General features: G+C 48.6%; 1 protein-coding gene across 1 annotated transcript; it reads right to left on the reverse strand.

The window, feature by feature from the left end:
* Window positions 1–4928: 4928 nt before the first annotated feature.
* On the reverse strand, window positions 4929–5870 carry LOC140110782 (olfactory receptor 5AR1-like). The gene has a single exon (XM_072132274.1). The coding sequence runs from the start codon at window positions 5868–5870 to the stop codon at window positions 4929–4931; it is 942 nt and encodes a 313-aa protein (XP_071988375.1).
* Between the last annotated feature and the right edge of the window lie 14818 nt (window positions 5871–20688).

The following is a 20688-nucleotide window of genomic DNA, read 5'->3' on the forward strand; positions in this document are numbered from 1 at the left end:
CTGCAGGTGTTACCGGTAAGTGTTTGCTGCAATATATAGCAAAGACTTACCGGCTATGAGGAGGGCTCAGCCTGTGAGCCCTCTCCATGTACCCATACTATTACAGTGCGTGTCAGGAAGGGGTTTAATATGGTATGCTTACTTATATGTTGTGTACTTGTTAATAAACTTGACTGAACCATAAGAGGTGGCGAGTTGGAAGAAGCTCTTGGTTTACTCAGCTTATTCATAAATTTTGAACCAATCGAGATACTTGGGGATCCTGAAGGGCTTTTAGAGGGTTGGAAATGTAGGTTATTGGGGATTTATGTTCCGCCATAATTTAGTTTAGATGTTTAGACATTATGAATAAGCTGATTTGTTTGATGGACAAGGTTGGTGGAAGCTCAGCGGTTCTGTTAGGTGATATTAATAATATTATGTCAGAGGAACTGGACGGAACCGATGCGAGAGATGGTAACAAGAAGAATATTATCCAAGCTCAGTTGTTTCAATTCTGTGCTGAAGTTGGTTTTGTAGATGCTTGGAGGAAACTGAAGGGGTCTACCCTAGGGGTCTCCTGTATTACTCGGTCACATGACTCCTTATTTCATATAGATTTGGTTTTAGCCAATGAGATTTTTGTTTATTATATGTGATACGATAATAGAACAATTTTGGATCTTTCTCCTATTATGTTAACTCACATATAATGGAGGGATGGAAACTTAACTCATATATTGGAATTTATTGATAGGAAAATTCTGTTCCCGGATCCCTTGTTAATTTGGGATTCGGTAAAATCTTTTCTAAGGGATATTCTCTCTAAAGAAATTATAATGCATAACCCGTTGCACACGGTTGCTGGCAATAGAAATGGCACATATAGGGGTAAAGGATTCAGCCCATCGTCTTCAATGCCCAGACAGAATATAATCCATATTTAGCATATAAAACCCCCCAAAAATAATCACACAGTGGGAATGGCCTCCAGGGAAGGGGCTCAGAAAATTCAATGTCCTGGGAGAAAATATAAATACTGTATATACAAAAATTGTGCTACAAACCCCTAACTCGGCTTATACTCCAGTCTATAAAATTAACACTGTACTCACCTTCCAGACACCCCCAGCAGGTCCCCCTCTTGCTTCTGGTGCTTTGGGTCCGTCTTTGGGTCCTTCAGCTCCTCTTTAGGTTTCTCCTGCTCCTCTACAGGTCCCCACATGATGCCAGAGGCGCACACAATGACATCGGCAAGTGGCTGACATCATTGTGTGTGTCGGCTGCGACCCAAGAGGAGCTGGAGGAACCCGATGAGGAGCTGGAGGAACCCGATGAGGAGCTGGAGGAACCTAACATTGAGCCGGAGGACCCAAAGCTAGAAGAAGACCTATGGGGAGCATCTGAAAGGTGAGTACAGTTTTTTTTTTTTTTAGTTTTGGCATGCTCGGGGAAGCGGCTGCCCGACTATATACTTGGGGTATGGGCTGACTAAATACTTCTGGGGCAGGGGCTATATACTGGGAGGCAGGGGACTGGCCGTATACTGGGGGGGGCAGGGGCTAGCATGCTGTATAGTGGGGGGGCAGGGCCTAGCTATATACAGGGGGAGCAGAGGCGAGTTGTATAAAGGGGAGCAGGGGCAGGGGCTGTATACTGGGTGAGCAGGGGCAGGCTGTATACTAGGGGAGCAGGGGCAGGCTGTATTCTGGTGGAGCAGGGGCAGGGGCTGTTTACTGGGAGAGCAGAGCAGGCTGTATACTGGGGGGCAGGGGCAGGCTGTATACTGGGGGAGCAGAGCAGGCTGTATACTGGGGGGCAGGGGCTGGCTGTATACTGGGGGGCAGGGGCAAGCTGTATACTGGGGGAGCAGAGCAGGCTGTATACTGGGGGGCAGGGGCTGGCTGTATACTGGGGGGCAGGGGCTGGCTGTATACTGGGGGCAGGGGCTAGCTGTATACTGGGGGAGCAGGGGCAGGCTATATACTGGGGGAGCAGGGGCAGGTTGTATACTGGGGGAGCAAGGACAGGCTGCATACTGGGGGAGCAGGGGCAGGCTGTATACTGGGGGAGCAGAGCAGGCTGTATACTGGGGGAGCAGGGGCAGGCTGTATACTGGGGGTGCAGTGGCAGGCTGTATACAGGGGGAGCAGGGGTAGGCTGTATACTAGGGGAGCAGGGGCAGGCTGTATACTAGGGGAGCAGGGGCAGGCTGTATACTGGGGGGGGCAGGGGCAGGCTGTATACTGGAGGGCTGGCTGTATACTGGGGGGGGGCAGGCTGTATACTGTGGGGGGGCAGGGGCAGGCTGTATACTGGAGGGCTGGCTGTATACTGGGGGAGCAGGGGCAGGCTGTATACTGGGGGAGCAGGGGCAGGCTGTATACTGGAGGGCTGGCTGTATACTGGGGGAGCAGGGGCAGGCTGTATACTGGGGGAGCAGGGGCAGGCTGTATACTGGGGGAGCAGGGACTGGCTGTATACTGGGGGAGCAGGGGCAGGCTGTATACTGGGGGAGCAGGTGCAGGCTGTATACTGGGGGAGCAGGGGCAGGCTGTTTACTGGGGGTGCAGTGGCAGGCTGTATACTGGAGGAGCAGGGGCTGGCTCTATACTGGGGGGGGCAGTGGGCTGGCTGTATACTAGGGGAGCAGGGGCAGGCTGTATACTGGGGGAGCAGGGGCTGGCTGTATACTGGGGGAGCAGGGGCAGGCTGTATACTGGGGGAGCAGGGACTGGCTGTATACTGGGGGAGCAGGGGCAGGCTGTATACTGGGGGAGCAGGTGCAGGCTGTATACTGGGGGAGCAGGGGCAGGCTGTTTACTGGGGGTGCAGTGGCAGGCTGTATACTGGAGGAGCAGGGGCTGGCTCTATACTGGGGGGGGCAGTGGGCTGGCTGTATACTAGGGGAGCAGGGGCAGGCTGTATACTGGGGGAGCAGGGGCTGGCTGTATACTGGGGGAGCAGGGGCAGGCTGTATACTGGGGGAGCAGGGGCAGGCTGTATACTAGGGGAGCAGGGGCAGGCTGTATTCTGGTGGAGCAGGGGCAGGGGCTGTTTACTGGGAGAGCAGAGCAGGCTGTATACTGGGGGGCAGGGGCAGGCTGTATACTGGGGGAGCAGAGCAGGCTGTATACTGGGGGGCAGGGGCTGGCTGTATACTGGGGGGCAGGGGCAGGCTGTATACTGGGGGAGCAGAGCAGGCTGTATACTGGGGGGCAGGGGCTGGCTGTATACTGGGGGGCAGGGGCTGGCTGTATACTGGGGGCAGGGGCTAGCTGTATACTGGGGGAGCAGGGGCAGGCTATATACTGGGGGAGCAGGGGCAGGCTGTATACTGGGGGAGCAGGGACAGGCTGCATACTGGGGGAGCAGGGGCAGGCTGTATACTGGGGGAGCAGAGCAGGCTATATACTGGGGGAGCAGGGGCAGGTTGTATACTGGGGGTGCAGTGGCAGGCTGTATACAGGGGGAGCAGGGGTAGGCTGTATACTAGGGGAGCAGGGGCAGGCTGTATACTGGGGGAGCAGCGGAAGGCTGTATACTAGGGGAGCAGGGGCAGGCTGTTTACTGGGGGAGCAGGGGCTGGCTGTATACTGGGGGGCAGGGGGTTGGCTGTATACTGGGGGAGCAGGGGCAGGCTGTATACTGGGGGAGCAGGGGCTGGCTGTATACTGGGGGAAAAGGGGCAGGTTGTATACTGGGGGAGCAGGGGCAGGCTGTATACTGGAGGAGCAGGGGCTGGCTGTATACTGGGGGAGCAGGGGCAGGCTGTATACTGGGGGAGCAGGGGCAGGCTGTATACTGGGGGAGCAGGGGCAGGCTGTATACTGGGGGAGCAGAGCAGGCTGTATACTGGGGGAGAAGGGGCAGGCTGTATACTGGGGGAGCAGGGGAAGGCTGTATACTGGGGGAGCAGGGGCAGGCTGTATACTGGGGGAGCAGGGGCAGGCTGTATACTGGGGGAGCAGGGGCAGGCTGTATACTGGGGGAGCAGAGCAGGCTGTATACTGGGGGAGAAGGGGCAGGCTGTATACTGGGGGGCGGGGGCCTGGCGGTATACTGGGGGAGCAGGGGCAACCTATATTTGGAAAAACTGCGGTATTTAAATAAAAAAAGTGTCGCTTGACACGCGCTTACCTGCACCAAGAATTAGAAGGTGAACTCCGGTGAACTCCAGCGGACCTCGGCGCAGCAGCTACACCTAGTGGATATCGGCGCACAGACCTTAGTGAATCCCGGAGGGACCCGAATCTGCATCGGAGAACCCGCCGCTGGATCGCGACTGGACCAGGTAAGTAAATGTGCCCCAATGTGTGGATATTGGGGCTCATTTACTAATGGTCCGAATCGCGCACTTTGGTCGGGTTTCCCGACGTTTTCCGATTTGCCTTGAATTGCCCCGGGATTTTGGCGCAAAAGATCGTATTTTGGCGCATCGGCGCCGGCTTTCACGTGACAGAAATCGGGGGCGTAGCCATCAGACAACCCGACGGATTCGGAAAAACCGCGGAATTAAAAAAATTATTTGTGTTGCAAGATCAGCACTCATATGCACCGGGAAGAAGCAGGTGAACTCCGGCGGACCTCGGCGCAGCAGCGAGGATATCGGGGGCAGGATATCAGGGGCACGGACCTTAGTGAATCCCGGCAGACCCGAATCCGCTTATTATGTGCTATTTGCTAGTCGCCTCTCAGAATGAATATATAATGTATAATATACGCATCAAACATTGATGTCAATTTACACGGTTAGTTACAAGGTTGTTTTGTTGGTGCAATACTGTTTAGCAGGAGCTAGACAATTAGATATCATGTAATAACATAATGGACACTATTGGTGCAGAGAAGACAATACTGACTATAGAGGCATCCAATGGACTCTCCATTCTGCAGGAACAGGTAATGTCTCATAGGCTCCAGGCTCCCAACACAGATGTGAACGAGGCCTAAGATCTATTAAATGCGGCTCTAAAAATCTTTAGAAAAGAAAGCCGGATTTCTGTGTTGCGGAGGCTGTAAATGATGGGGTTCAGCATGGGGATGGCCACTGCATAGACCACTGACGCCACGCGGTCTACGTCTACTGAGCGCCTCCATCTTGGTTTCAGGTAAATGAAGAAAAGACTCCCATAATATAAAGTGAAGACCAGAAAGTGGGACACACAGGTAGAGGCCGTCCTTCTCCTACCCTTATCTGAGCGGATACGGAGTATACTGGACACTATGAGAATATAGGAGACCACCACGACCAGGGCAGAGCCCCCCTCATTGACCCCACAGAAGGTGAAAAGGACCAGTTCATTAATAAATGTGTCAGAGCAAGAAAGTTTCAGGAGTGGTGGAATATCACAGAAGAAGTAATCAATGTCAGATTTACAGAATTTGAGGGTAAACGTGAAGCAAGTGTGAAAGAAAGACTGAACAAGACCCCAACAGTAAGCGGTGGCAACCAACCGCAAGCAGAATGTTCCTGTCATTATAGACTGGTACCTCAGGGGTCTGCACACGGCCAGGTACCGGTCATATGCCATGAGAGCCAAGAGGATACTCTCCGAAGATATCAAAGCCAAGAAGAGGAACATCTGCAGAACACAACTCACAAGTGTGATGGACTTGTCCTTCAACAGGAAGGTGGCCAGCATCCTGGGACTTATCACCGTGCAGTAGATGATGTCCAGCAGTGCCAGATTTCCTAAGAAATAGTACATGGGTCTATGAAGCTGACTGCTGTGATAGATGACATGGAGGATGACGCTGTTCCCAAAGATTGTCAAGACATAAATGACCAGGAACATAATAAAGAGGAGCAGAAGGATGTCACTCCGAGCAGTGAACCCCAGCAGGACAAAGCTGGTCACATGACTCACGTTCTTCTCCGCTACCTTCATCCTGTGTAATTTACAGAAACTTGAATGTGTCTTCCTGCATTTATTTAGAATTTTCCTGAAAAAGAGAAGTTTATTACACAGAACAGAGCAAAGTATGGAGGACAGTGTGGAGGAAGGTATGGGGGAGAGTATAAAGAAAGGTATGGAGTAGATCAAGAAGGATTGGATGGTAGAGGTTATGGAGGAAGGTAAGGAGGACAGTATGGAGGACAGTGTGGAAGAAGGTATGGGGGAGAGTATAAAGAAAGGTATGGAGTAGATCAAGAAGGATAGGATGGTAGAGGTTATGGAGGAAGGTAAGGAGGACAGTATGGAGGACAGTGTGGAAGAAGGTATGAGGGAGAGTATAAAGAAAGGTATGGAGTAGATCAAGAAGGATAGGATGGTAGAGGTTATGGAGGAAGGTAAGGAGGACAGTATGGAGGACAGTGTGGAGGAAGGTATGGGTATGGGGGAGAGTATAAAGAAAGGTATGGAGTAGATCAAGAAGGATTGGATGGTAGAGGTTATGGAGGAAGGTAAGGAGGGTAGTGTGGAGGACAGTGTGGAGGAAGGTATGGGGGAGAGTATAAAGAAAGGTATGGAGGAGATCAAGTATGATAGGATGGTAGAGGTTATGGAGGAAGGTAAGGAGGACAGTATGGAGGACAGTGTGATGGAAGGTATGGGGGAGAGTATGAAGAAGGGTATGGAGTAGATCAAGAAGGATAGGATGGTAGAGGTTATGGAGGAAGGTAAGGAGGACAGTATGGAGGACAGTGTGATGGAAGGTATGGGGGAGAGTATGAAGAAGGGTATGGAGTAGATCAAGAAGGATAGGATGGTAGAGGTTATGGAGGAAGGTAAGGAGGACAGTATGGAGGACAGTGTGGAGGAAGGTATGGGGGAAAATATAAAGAAAGGTATGGAGTAGATCAAGAAGGATTGGATGGTAGAGGTTATGGAGGAAGGTAAGGAGGACACTATGGAGGACAGTGTGATGGAAGGTATGGGGGAGAGTATGAAGAAGGGTATGGAGCAGATCAAGAAGGATAGGATGGTAGTGGTTATGGAGGAAGGTAAGGAGGACAGTATGGAGGACAGTGTGGAGGAAGGTATGGGGGAGAGTATAAAGAAAGGTATGGAGTAGATCAAGAAGGATTGGATGGTAGAGGTTATGGAGGAAGGTAAGGAGGGTAGTGTGGAGGACAGTGTGATGGAAGGTATGGGGGAGAGTATAAAGAAAGGTATGGAGGAGATTAAGTATGATAGGATGGTAGAGGTTATGGAGGAAGGTAAGGAGGGTAGTGTGGAGGACAGTGTGGTGGAAGGTATGAGGGATAAGTATAAAGAAAGGTATGGAGGAGATCAAGTATGATAGGATGGTAGAGGTTATGGAGGAAGGTAAGGAGGACAGTATGGAGGACAGTGTGATGGAAGGTATGGGGGAGAGTATGAAGAAGGGTATGGAGTAGATCAAGAAGGATAGGATGGTAGAGGTTATGGAGGAAGGTAAGGAGGACAGTATGGAGACAGTGTGGAGGAAGGTATTGGGGAGAGTATAAAGAAAGGTATGGAGTAGATCAAGAAGGATTGGATGGTAGAGGTTATGGAGGAAGGTAAGGAGGGCAGTGTGGAGGACAGAGTGGTGGAAGGTATGGGGGAGAGTATAAAGAAAGGTATGGAGGAGATCAAGTAAGATAGGATGGTAGAGGTTATGGAGGAAGGTAAGGAGGACACTATGGAGGACAGTGTGATGGAAGGTATGGGGGAGAGTATGAAGAAGGATATGGAGTAGATCAAGAAGGATAGGATGGTAGAGGTTATGGAGGAAGGTAAGGAGGGAAGTGTGGAGGACAGTGTGGTGGAAGGTATGGGGGAGAGTATAAAGAAAGGTATGGAGTAGATCAAGAAGGATTGGATGGTAGAGGTTATGGAGGAAGGTAAGGAGGGTAGTGTGGAGGACAGTGTGGTGGAAGGTATGGGGGAGAGTATAAAGAAAGGTATGGAGGAGATCAAGTATGATAGGATGGTAGAGGTTATGAAGGAAGGTAAGGAGGACAGTATGGAGGACAGTGTGATGGAAGGTATGGGGTAGAGTATGAAGAAGGGTATGGAGGAGATCAAGTATGATAGGATGGTAGAGGTTATGGAGGAAGGTAAGGAGGGCAGTGTGGAGGACAGTGTGGAGGAAGGTATGGGGGAGAGTATAAAGAAAGGTATGGAGGAGATCAAGTAAGATAGGATGGTAGAGGTTATGGAGGAAGGTAAGGAGGACACTATGGAGGACAGTGTGATGGAAGGTATGGGGGAGAGTATGAAGAAGGATATGGAGTAGATCAAGAAGGATAGGATGGTAGAGGTTATGGAGGAAGGTAAGGAGGACAGTATGGAGGACAGTGTGATGGAAGGTATGGGGTAGAGTATGAAGAAGGGTATGGAGGAGATCAAGTATGATAGGATGGTAGAGGTTATGGAGGAAGGTAAGGAGGGCAGTGTGGAGGACAGTGTGGAGGAAGGTATGGGGGAGAGTATAAAGAAAGGTATGGAGGAGATCAAGTAAGATAGGATGGTAGAGGTTATGGAGGAAGGTAAAGAGGACACTATGGAGGACAGTGTGATGGAAGGTATGGGGGAGAGTATGAAGAAGGATATGGAGTAGATCAAGAAGGATAGGATGGTAGAGGTTATGGAGGAAGGTAAGGAGGGAAGTGTGGAGGACAGTGTGGTGGAAGGTATGGGGGAGAGTATAAAGAAAGGTATGGAGTAAATCAAGAAGGATTGGATGGTAGAGGTTATGGAGGAAGGTAAGGAGGGCAGTGTGGAGGACAGTGTGGTGGAAGGTATGGGGGAGAGTATAAAGAAAGGTATGGAGGAGATCAAGTATGATAGGATGGTAGAGGTTATGAAGGAAGGTAAGGAGGACAGTATGGAGGACAGTGTGATGGAAGGTATGGGGTAGAGTATGAAGAAGGGTATGGAGGAGATCAAGTATGATAGGATGGTAGAGGTTATGGAGGAAGGTAAGGAGGGTAGTGTAGAGGACAGTGTGGTGGAAGGTATGGGGGAGAGTATAAAGAAAGGTATGGAGGAGATCAAGTATGATAGGATGGTAGAGGTTATGGAGGAAGGTAAGGAGGACACTATGGAGGACAATGTGATGGAAGGTATGGGGGAGAGTATGAAGAAGGGTATGGGGTAGATCAAGAAGGATAGGATGGTAGAGGTTATGGAGGAAGGTAAGGAGGACACTATGGAGGACAGTGTGGTGGAAGGTATTGGGGAGAGTATGAAGAAAGGTATGGAGGAGATCAAGAAGGATTGGATGGTAGAGGTTATGGAGGAAGGTAAGGAGGACACTATGGAGGACAGTGTGATGGAAGGTATGGGGGAGAGTATGAAGAAAGGTATGGAGGAGATCAAGTATGATAGGATGGTAGAGGTTATGGAGGAAGGTAAGGAGGACACTATGGAGGACAGTTTGATGGAAGGTATGGGGGAGAGTATGAAGAAGGGTATGGAGTAGATCAAGAAGGATAGGATGGTAGAGGTTATGGAGGAAGGTAAGGAGGACAGTATGGAGGACAGTGTGATGGAAGGTATGGGGGAGAGTATGAAGAAGGGTATGGAGGAGATCAAGTATGATAGGATGGTAGAGGTTATGGAGGAAGGTAAGGAGGGCAGTGCGGAGGACAGTGTGATGGAAGGTATGGGGGAGAGTATGAAGAAGGGTATGGAGTAGATCAAGAAGGATAGGATGGTAGAGGTTATGGAGGAAGGTAAGGAGGACAGTATGGAGGACAGTGTGGTGGAAGGTATGGGGGAGAGTATGAAGAAAGGTATGGAGGAGATCAAGAAGGATAGGATGGTAGAGGTTATGGAGGAAGGTAAGGAGGACAGTATGGAGGACAGTGTGGTGGAAGGTATTGGGGAGAGTATGAAGAAAGGTATGGAGGAGATCAAGAAGGATTGGATGGTAGAGGTTATGGAGGAAGGTAAGGAGGACACTATGGAGGACAGTGTGATGGAAGGTATGGGGGAGAGTATGAAGAAAGGTATGGAGGAGATCAAGTATGATAGGATGGTAGAGGTTATGGAGGAAGGTAAGGAGGACACTATGGAGGACAGTGTGATGGAAGGTATGGGGGAGAGTATGAAGAAGGGTATGGAGTAGATCAAGAAGGATAGGATGGTAGAGGTTATGGAGGAAGGTAAGGAGGACAGTATGGAGGACAGTGTGATGGAAGGTATGGGGGAGAGTATGAAGAAGGGTATGGAGGAGATCAAGAAGTATAGGATGGTAGAGGTTATGGAGGAAGGTAAGGAGGGCAGTGTGGAGGACAGTGTGATGGAAGGTATGGGGAGAGTATGAAGAAGGGTATGGAGGAGATCAAGAAGAATAGGATGGTAGATGTTATGGAGGAAGGTAAGGAGGGCAGTGTGGAGGACAGTGTGATGGAAGGTATGGGGGAGAGTATGCAGGAGAGTGTGGAGGACAGTGTGATGGAAGGTATGGGGGAGAGTATGAAGAAGGGTATGGAGTAGATCAAGAAGGATAGGATGGTAGAGGTTATGGTGGAAGGTAAGGCGGACAGTATGGTGGACAGTGTGGTGGAAGGTATGGGGGAGAGTATGAAGAAAGGTATGGAGGAGATCAAGAAGGATAGGATGGTAGAGGTTATGGAGGAAGGTAAGGAGGACAGTATGGGGGACAGTGTGGAGGAAGGTAATGGGGAGAGTATAGAGAAAGGTATGGAGGAGATCAAAAAGAATAGGATGGTAGAGGTTATGGAGGAAGGTAAGGAGGGCAGTGTGGATGACAGTGTGGTGGAAGGTATGGGGGAGAGTATGAAGAAGGGTATGGAGGAGATCAAGAAGTATAGGATGGTAGAGGTTATGGAGGAAGGTAAGGCGGACAGTATGGAGGACAGTGTGGTGGAAGGTATGGGGGAGAGTATGAAGAAAGGTATGGAGGATATCAAGAAGGATAGGATGGTAGAGGTTATGGAGGAAGGTAAGGAGGACAGTATGGAGGACAGTGTGGAGGAAGGTAAGGGGGAGAGTATAGAAAAAGGTATGGAGGAGATCAAAAAGAATAGGATGGTAAAGGTTATGGAGGAAGCTAAGGAGGACAGTTTGGAGGACAGTATGGAGGAAGGTATGGGGGAGAGTATGAAGAAAGGTATGGAGGAGATCAAGAAGGATAGGATGGTAGAGGTTATGGAGGAAGGTAAGGAGGACAGGATGGAGGACAGTGTGGAGGAAGGTAAGGAGGAAAGTATAGAGAAAGGTATGGAGGAGATCAAAAAGAATAGGATGGTAAAGGTTATGGAGGAAGCTAAGGAGGACAGTTTGGAGGACAGTATGGAGGAAGGTAATGGGGAGAGTATAGAGAAAGGTATGGAGGAGATCAAAAAGAATAGGATGGTAGAGGTTATGGAGGAAGGTAAGGAGGGCAGTGTGGATGACAGTGTGGAGGAAGGTATGGGGGAGAGTATGAAGAAGGGTATGGAGGAGATCAAGAAGTATAGGATGGTAGAGGTTATGGAGGAAGGTAAGGCGGACAGTATGGAGGACAGTGTGGTGGAAGGTATGAGGGAGAGTATGAAGAAAGGTATGGAGGATATCAAGAAGGATAGGATGGTAGAGGTTATGGAGGAAGGTAAGGAGGACAGTATGGAGGACAGTGTGGAGGAAGGTAAGGGGGAGAGTATAGAGAAAGGTATGGAGGAGATCAAAAAGAATAGGATGGTAAAGGTTATGGAGGAAGCTAAGGAGGACAGTTTGGAGGACAGTATGGAGGAAGGTATGGGGGAGAGTATGAAGAAAGGTATGGAGGAGATCAAGAAGGATAGGATGGTAGAGGTTATGGAGGAAGGTAAGGAGGACAGGATGGAGGACAGTGTGGAGGAAGGTAAGGAGGAAAGTATAGAGAAAGGTATGGAGGAGATCAAAAAGAATAGGATGGTAAAGGTTATGGAGGAAGCTAAGGAGGACAGTTTGGAGGACAGTATGGAGGAAGGTATGGGGAAGAGTATGAAGAAAGGTATGGAGGAGATCAAGAAGAATAGGATGGTAGAGGTTATGGAGGAAGCTAAGAAGGACAGTGTGGAGGAAGGTAAGGAGGAGAGTATAGAGAAAGGTATGAAGGAGATCAAAAAGAATAGAATGGTAGAAGTTATGGAGGAAGGTAAGGAGGACAGTGTGGAGGACAGTGTGATGGAAGGTATGGGGGAGAGTAGGCAGGAGAGTGTGGAGGACAGTGTTGTGGAAGGTATGAGGGAGAGTATGAAGAAAGGTATGGAGGAGATCAAGAAGGATAGGATGGTAGAGGTTATGGAGGAATGTAAGGGGGGCAGTGTGGAGGACAGTGTGGTGGAAGGTATGAGGGAGACTATAAAGAAAGGTATGGAGAACATCAAGAAGGATAGGATGGTAGAGGTTATGGAGGAAGGTAAGGGGGGCAGTGTGGTGGAAGGTATGGGGGAGAGTATAAAGAAAGGTATGGAGGAGATCAAGAAGGATAGAATGGTAGAGGTTATTGAGGAAGGTAAGGAGGAAAGTATGGAGGACAGTGTGATGGGAGGTATGGGGGAGAGTATGAAGAATGGGGAGGGTGCAGCTGTTTTGGGGGAAAAAATGGCTAGAAGGCTGGAGGAGTGTTTAAACTAAAGACCAGGTGGGAGGGCAACTACACTTGTGCAGGGCAAATAGACAGTGTAGATAGAGAGTTGGGAAGAGTCATAGTCCATGGGGGAGGAAGGGGGGCTGGAATGAGATGGACAAATAAGAACAAATGGAATAGGGAACCATATAAAGTGCATGTACACAAATGCCAGAAGCCTCACAAACAAAATGGAGGAACTGGAACTCTTGATGTTGGAGCGGAAATATGATATATTGGGTATCAGCGAGGCCCGGCTGGACAGTAGCTGTGACTGGGCTGTTACTATAGATGGTTATAGTCTTTTTAGAAAGGATCGTATGAATAAAAAAGTGGGAGGGGTTTGTTTAAATGTGAATTCTTGCCTCAAGCCTGTCAAAACTACAGGTTGGGGGGAACCTGTGTAATAGTGATCACAATATCATTGATTTTGTATTACGCTTTACTAAGAGCATTAGGGAAGGGACAACCAACACTCTAAACTTCAGGAGGGCAAATTTTCAGCAACTAAGGGAAGACCTTAAAGGCATAGACTGGGACAATGTTCTCAAAGACAAAAGCCCCCCCAAAAAATGGGTCTTTTTCTCATATATTCTAAAAAAGTCCTGTGAAAAACACATACCTTATGGGAAAAAGCATAAAAGGAACAAGAAAAACCCTATGTGGCTAACTAGTCTTGTAAGGAAAGCAATAAGCGAGAAAGATAAGGCATTTAAGGTGCTAAAACGTGAAGGTAGCAATGAGGCATTACAGGACTATAGAGAGAAAAATAGATCCTGTAAAAAGCAGATAAAGGCCGCAAAAATAGAGACTGAAAGAAAAATTGCCAGGGAGAGCAAAAATAATCCCAAATTATTTTTCAAGTATATAAATGATAAGAAACTAAAAACTGAGAGTGTGGGCCCCTGTAGGAAAAACATGGGGGTCATGGTGGAAGGAGATGAGGAAAGGGCCAATCTACTGAATGTCGCCTTCTCAACTGTCTTTACCCAGGAAAATCCCCTGGTGGAGACACAATGAGGAATAATGTAAATTCTCTTTGGAATGTCAACAGTTTAACCCAGGAAGAGGTACGGCGCCGCCTCGCAACCACTAAGATAGATAAATCACCGGGGCATGATGGCATACACCCCCGGGTTCTGCATGAACCATGTACCGTGATAGACAGACCGTTATTTTTAATATTTGAAAATTCACTGAGGACTGGTTATGTTCCACAGGAATGGCGCATAGCAAATGTGGTACCAATATACAAAAAAGGATCAAAAAGCGATCCTGGAAACTACAGACCTGTGAGTCTAACTTCTGTGGTGGGGAAAATATTTGAGGGGTTTGTTAGAGATGCTATCCTGGAGTATCTCACTGTGCATAACCTTATAACCTAGCGTCAGCATGGGTTTATGAGAGATCGGTCCTGTCAGACTAATCTGATTGGTTTCTACGAGGAGGTAAGTTCAAGACTGGACCTGAGGGAGGCTTTGGATGTTGTATATCTGGACTTTTCAAAGGCATTTGACACCGTGCCGCATAAAAGGTTGGTATATAAAATGAGACTGCTGGGAATAGGGGAAAATCTGTGTATTTGGGTAAGTAATTGGCTTAGTGATAGAAAACAGAGGGTGGTCATTAATGGCTCATTCTCAGATTGGGTTGACGTTACCAGTGGAGTGCCACAGGGGTCAGTATTGGAGCCACTTCTTTTTAATATTTTTATTAATGACCTTGTAGTGGGTTTACACAGTCAAGTTTCAATATTTGCAGATGATACTAAGCTGTGTAAAGTAATAAATACTGAGGCCGATAGTTTAGCATTTCAGAGGGATTTGTGGAAGCTTGAGGAGTGGGCAGAGAAATGGTTGATGAGGTTTAATGTAGATAAATGTAAAGTTATGCACTTGGGCCATGGAAACAAAAAGTATAATTATGTTCTAAACAGTCAATTACTTGGTAAAACTGGAGCTGAAAAGGACTTGGGGGTATTGGTGGATGGTAAACTTAATTTTAGTGACCAGAGCCAGAGGGCTGCTGCTAAAGAAAATAAAATTATGGGATGTATCAAGAGAGGAATAGATTCTCATGATAAAGACATAGTCTTGCCATTATACAAATCCCTGGTCAGACCACACATGGAATATTGTGTACAGTTTTGGACACCAGTGTATATAAAGGATATAGTAGAGCTGGAACTGGTGCAGAGGAGAGCAACCAGGATTATTAGGGGAATGGGGGGATTAGACTACAATGACAGATTACAAAATTTGGAATTATTCAGTTTAGAAAAAAGATGACTGAGGGGAGACCTCATTACAATGTACAAATACCTGAACAGACAGTACAAGGATCTCTCCAAAGATCAGGACAAGGGGGCATCCTCTACACCTAGAGGAGAGGCGATTCTACCATCAACATAGACAGGGAGCATCAACTACACCTAGAGGAGAGGAGGTTCTACCATCACCATAGACAGGGGGCATCTTCTACACCTAGAGGAGAGGAGGTTCTACCATCACCATAGACAGGAGGCATCCTCTACACCTAGAGGAGAGGCGGTTCTACCATCACCATAGACAGGAGTATCCTCTGCACCTAGAGGAGAGAAGGTTCTACCATCACCATAGACAGGGGGCATCCTCTACACCTAGAGGAGAGGAGGGTCTACCATCACCATAGACAGGGGCATCCTCTACATCTAGAGGAGAGGAGGTTCTACCATCACCATAGACAGGGGCATCCTCTACATCTAGAGGAGAGGAGGTTCTACCCTCACCATAGACAGGGGGCATCCTCTACACCTAGAGGAGAGGCGGTTCTACCATCACCATAGACAGGAGTATCCTCTGCACCTAGAGGAGAGAAGGTTCTACCATCACCATAGACAGGGGGCATCCTCTACGCCTAGAGGAGAGGAGGATCTACCATCACCATAGACAGGGGGCATCCTCTACACCTAGAGGAGAGGAGGTTCCACCATCACCATAGACAGGGGGCATCCTCTACACCTAGAGGAGAGGAGGTCCCACCATCATCATAGACAGGGGCATCCTCCACACCTAGAGGCGATGCGGTTCTACCATCACCATAGACAGGGGCATCCTCTACATCTAGAGGAGAGGAGGTTCTACCCTCAGCATAGACAGGGGGCATCCTCTACACCTAGAGGAGAGGCGGTTCTACCATCACCATAGACAGGAGTATCCTCTGCACCTAGAGGAGAGAAGGTTCTACCATCACCATAGACAGGGGGCATCCTCTACGCCTAGAGGAGAGGAGGATCTACCATCACCATAGACAGGGGGCATCCTCTACACCTAGAGGAGAGGAGGTTCCACCATCACCATAGACAGGGGGCATCCTCTACACCTAGAGGAGAGGAGGTCCCACCATCACCATAGACAAGGGACATCCTCTACTCCTAGAGGAGAGAAGGATCAATTAGCACCATAGACAGGGGGCATCCTCTACACCTAGAGGAGAGGCGGTTCTACCATCACCATAGACAGGAGTATCCTCTGCACTTAGAGGAGAGGAGGTTCTACCATCACCATAGACAGGGGGCATCCTCTACACCTAGAGGAGAGGCGGTTCTACCATCACCATAGACAGGAGTATCCTCTGCACCTAGAGGAGAGGAGGTTCTACCATCACCATAGACAGGGGGCATCCTCTACGCCTAGAGGAGAGGAGGATCTACCATCAACATAGACAGGGAGCATCCTCTACACCTAGAGGAGAGGAGGTTCCACCATCACCATAGACAGGGGGCATCCTCTACACCTAGAGGAGAGGAGGTCCCACCATCACCATAGACAAGGGACATCCTCTACACCTAGAGGAGAGGCGGTTCTACCATCACCATAGACAGGGGGCATCCTCTACACCTAGAGGAGAGGCGGTTCTACCATCACCATAGACAGGAGTATCCTCTGCATCTAGAGGAGAGGAGGTTCTACCATCACTATAGACAGGGGGCATCCTCTACACCTAGAGGAGAGGCGGTTCTACCATCACCATAGACAGGAGTATCCTCTGCACCTAGAGGAGAGGAGGTTCTACCATCACCATAGACAGGGGGCATCCTCTACGCCTAGAGAAGAGGAGGATCTACCATCACTATAGACAGGGGGCATCCTCTACACCTAGAGGAGAGGAGGTCCCACCATCACCATAGATAAGGGACATCCTCTACTCCTAGAGGAGAGAAGGATCAACCAGCACCATAGACAGGGGGCATCCTCTACACCTAGAGGAGAGGAGGATCTACCATCACCATAGACAGGGGGCATCCTCTACACCTAGAGGAGAGGGGGTTCTACCATCACCATAGACAGGGGCATCCTCTACACCTAGAGGAGAGGAGGTACCACCATCACCATAGACAAGGGACATCCTGTACACCTAGAGGAGAGGGGGTTCCATCATCACCATAGACAGGGAGCATCCTCTACACCTAGAGGAGAGGAGGTTCTACCATCACCATAGATAGGGGGCATCAACTACACCTAGAGGAGAGGAGGTTCCACCATCACCATAGACAGGGGGCATCCTCTACACTTAGAGGAGAGGAGGTTCTACCATCACCATAGACAGGGGACATCCTCTACACCTAGAGGAGAGGAGGTTCTACCATCACCATAGATAGGGGGCATCCTCCACACCTAGAGGAGATGAGGTTCTAGCATCACCATAGACAAAGGGCATCCTCTACACCTAGAGGAGGTTCTACCATCACCATAGACAGGGGCATCCTCTACACCTAGAGTAGAGGAGGTTCTACCATCAACATAGACAAGGGGCATCCTCTACACCTAGAGGAGAGGAGGTTCTACCATCACCTTAGACAGGGGCATCCTCTACACCTAGAGGAGAGGAGGTTCTACCATCACCATAGACAGGGGGCATCCTCTACACCTAGAGGAGAGGAGGATCTACCATCACCATAGACAGGGGGCATCCTCTACACCTAGAGGACAGGGGGTTCTACCATCACCATAGACAGGGGATATCCTCTACTCCTAGAGGAGAGGGGGTTCTACCATCACCATAGACAGGGGACATCCTCTACTCTTAGAGGAGAGGGGGTTCTACCATCACCATAAACAGGGGACATCATCTACACCTAGAGGAGAGGGGGTTACACCATCACCATAGACAAGGGACATCCTCTACACCTAGAGGAGAGGAGGTTCTACCATCACCATAGACAGGGAGCATCCTCTACACCTAGAGGAGAGGAGGTTCCACCATCACTATAGACAGGGGCATCCTCTACGCCTACAGGAGAGCCAATTCTACCATAGCCAAAGAACAAAGGTTCTTTACTGTAAGAGCAGTGAGACTGTGGAACTCTCTGCCGCAGGAGGTTGTTATGGCGGACTCTATGTACATGTTCAAGAGAGGCCTGGATGCCATTCTGGAGAGAAAAAATATCAGGGTTATGGGGATAAAACATTTATTTCATTCCTAAAGGTTGGACTTTATATGAAGAGTGTGGAGGACAGTGTGGAGGAAGGTAAGGGGGAGAGTATAGAGAAAGGTATGGAGGAGATCAAGAAGAATAGGATGGTAGAAGTTATGGAGGAAGGTAAGGAGGACAGTGTGGAGGACAGTGTGATGGAAGGTATGGGGGAGAGTATGAAAAGGTATGGAGAAGATCAAGAAGGATAGGATGGTAGAGGTTATGGAGGAAGCTATGGAGGACAGTATGGGGAAGAGTATAAAGAAAGGTATGGAGGAGATCAAGAAGGAAAGGATGGTAGAGGTTATGGAGGAAGGTAAGGAGGACAGTGTGGAGGACAGTGTGATGGAAGGTATGGGGGAGAGTATACAGGAGAGTGTTGTAGAAGGTATGAGGGAGAGTATAAAGAAAGGTATGGAGGAGATCAAGAAGATTTGGATGGTAGAGGTTATGGAGGAAGGTAAGGAGGAAAGTATGGAGGCCAGTGTGGTGGAAGGTATGGGGGAGAGTATAAAGAAAGGTACGGAAAAGATCAAGAAGGATAGGATGGAAGAGGTTATGGAGGAAGGTAAGGAGGAAAGTATGGTGGAAGGTAAGGAGGACAGTAGAAATAAAGGTATGAAGAAGTGTATAAGGAAAGGTAGGGCGATGGGTAAGGTAGACAGTATGCAGGAGAGTGTGGAGGGGAGCATAAAGAAAGGTATAGAGGATGGTATGGATGAATGTATGGGGGAGGATATGGAGGAGATGATGGCGGAACATATGAAGGAGAGTGTGAAAAGAAAATTATGGAGAACATGGAGGAAGGTATAGATGCCATTGCAGAGGAGGATATGGAGGAGAATGTGGAGAAGAAAATTAAGGTATGGAGTAAGGTAATGGGGAGGGTATAGAGAAGAATATAATAAAAGGTATGGAGGAGAAGATATTATGTTGGTATATAGAGAGATATAAAGAAAGGTTTGGAGGAGAGTGTGAAAGAAAGTATAAAGTTATGGAGGAGAGTGTGGAGGAGAGTATGAAGAGACCTGGGGAGTAAGGTATAGAGGAGTGTATGAAGAGACATAAAGAGTAAGGTATGATGGAGAGTGTGGAGGAGAGTATGAAGAGACATATGGAGTAAGGGATGGAGGAGAGTATGAAGAGACATATGGAGTAAGGGATGGAGGAGAGTGTGGAGGAGAGTATGAAGAGACATATGGAGTAAGGTATGGAGGAGAGGGTGGAGGAGAGTATGAAGTGACATAGGGAGTAAGTGTGGAGGAGAGTATGAAGAGACATATGGAGTAAGGTATGGAGGAAAGTGTGTAGGAGAGCATGAAGAGATATATGGGGGCACATTTACTTATCCGGTCCAGTCGCAATCCAGCGGCGGGTTCTCCGGCGCTGATTCGGGTTCTGCTGGAATTCACTAAGGTCCGTGCGCCGATATTCTCTAGGTGTCGCCGCTGCCCCGAGGTCCGCCGGAGTTCACCTGCTTTTTTCTGGTGTATGTGAGTGCTTGATCTTGCGACACATATGGCTTTTTAAATTCCGCGGTTTTTCCGAATCCTTCGGGTTGTCTGGTGGCCACGCCCCCTGATTTCTGTCGCGTCAAAGTCGACGCGATTGCGCCAAAAAACGATCGCGTGCGCCACAATCCCGTGAAATACAGCGCAAAGCGGAAATATTCGGGAAAAACCCGACGGATTCGCGGCTGCGGACCCTTAGTAAATGTGCCCCATGGAGTAAGGTACGAAGGGGAGTGTGGAGGAGAGTATAAAGAGACATATGGAGTAATGTATGGAGCAGAGTGTGGATGAGAGTATGAAGAGACATATGGAGTAAGGTATGGAGGAGAGTGTGGAGGAGAGTATGAAGTGACATAGGGAGTAAGTTATGGAGGAGAGTGTGGAGGAGAGTATGAAGAGACATATGGAGTAATGTATGGAGGAGAGTGTGGATGAGAGTATGAAGAGACATATGGAGTAAGGTATGGAGGAGAGTATGAAGAGACATATGGAGTAAGGTATGGAGGAGAGTGTGGAGGAGAGTATGAAGAGACATATGGAGTAAGGTATGGAGGAGAGGGTGGAGGAGAGTATGAAGTGACATAGGGAGTAAGGTATGGAGGAGAGTGTGGAGGAGAGTATGAAGAGACATATGGAGTAAGGTATGGATGAGAGTGTGGAGGAGAGTATGAAGAGACATAGGGAGTAAGGTATAGAGGAAAGTGTGGAGGAGAGCATGAAGAGACATATGGAGTAAGGTGTGGAGGAGAATGAGGAGGAGAGTATAAAGAGACATAGGGATTAAAGTATGGAGCAGAGTGTGGAGGAGAGTACAAAGAGATATTGGGAGTAAGGTATAGAGGAGCGTGTGGAGGAGAGTATGAAGAGACATACGGAGTAAGGTATGGTGGAGAGTGTGGAGGAGAGTATGAAGAGACATTGGAAGGAAGGTATGGAGGGGAGTGTGGAGGAGAGTATAAAGAGACATATGGAGTAAGATATGGAGAAAAGTGTGGAGGAGAGTACAAAGAGATATTGGGAGTAAGGTATAGAGGAGCGTGTGGAGGAGAGTATGAAGAGACATATGGAGTAATGTATGGAGGAAAGAGTGGAGGAAAGTATGAAGAGACATATGGAGGAAAGTGTGGAGGAGAGTACAAAGAGACATTGGGAGTAAGGTATGGAGAAGAGTGTGGAGAAGAGTATAAAGAGACATGGAGAAGAGTGAGG

The sequence above is a fragment of the Engystomops pustulosus genome, unplaced genomic scaffold, assembly GCF_040894005.1.
Source record: "Engystomops pustulosus unplaced genomic scaffold, aEngPut4.maternal MAT_SCAFFOLD_324, whole genome shotgun sequence".
Taxonomy (NCBI): Eukaryota; Metazoa; Chordata; class Amphibia; order Anura; family Leptodactylidae; genus Engystomops; species Engystomops pustulosus.

Bases quoted from the DNA above. Each gene is read 5' to 3' on its own strand.
- LOC140110782 (XM_072132274.1), bottom strand. From the start codon at position 5,870: ATGAAGGTAGCGGAGAAGAACGTGAGTCATGTGACCAGCTTTGTCCTG.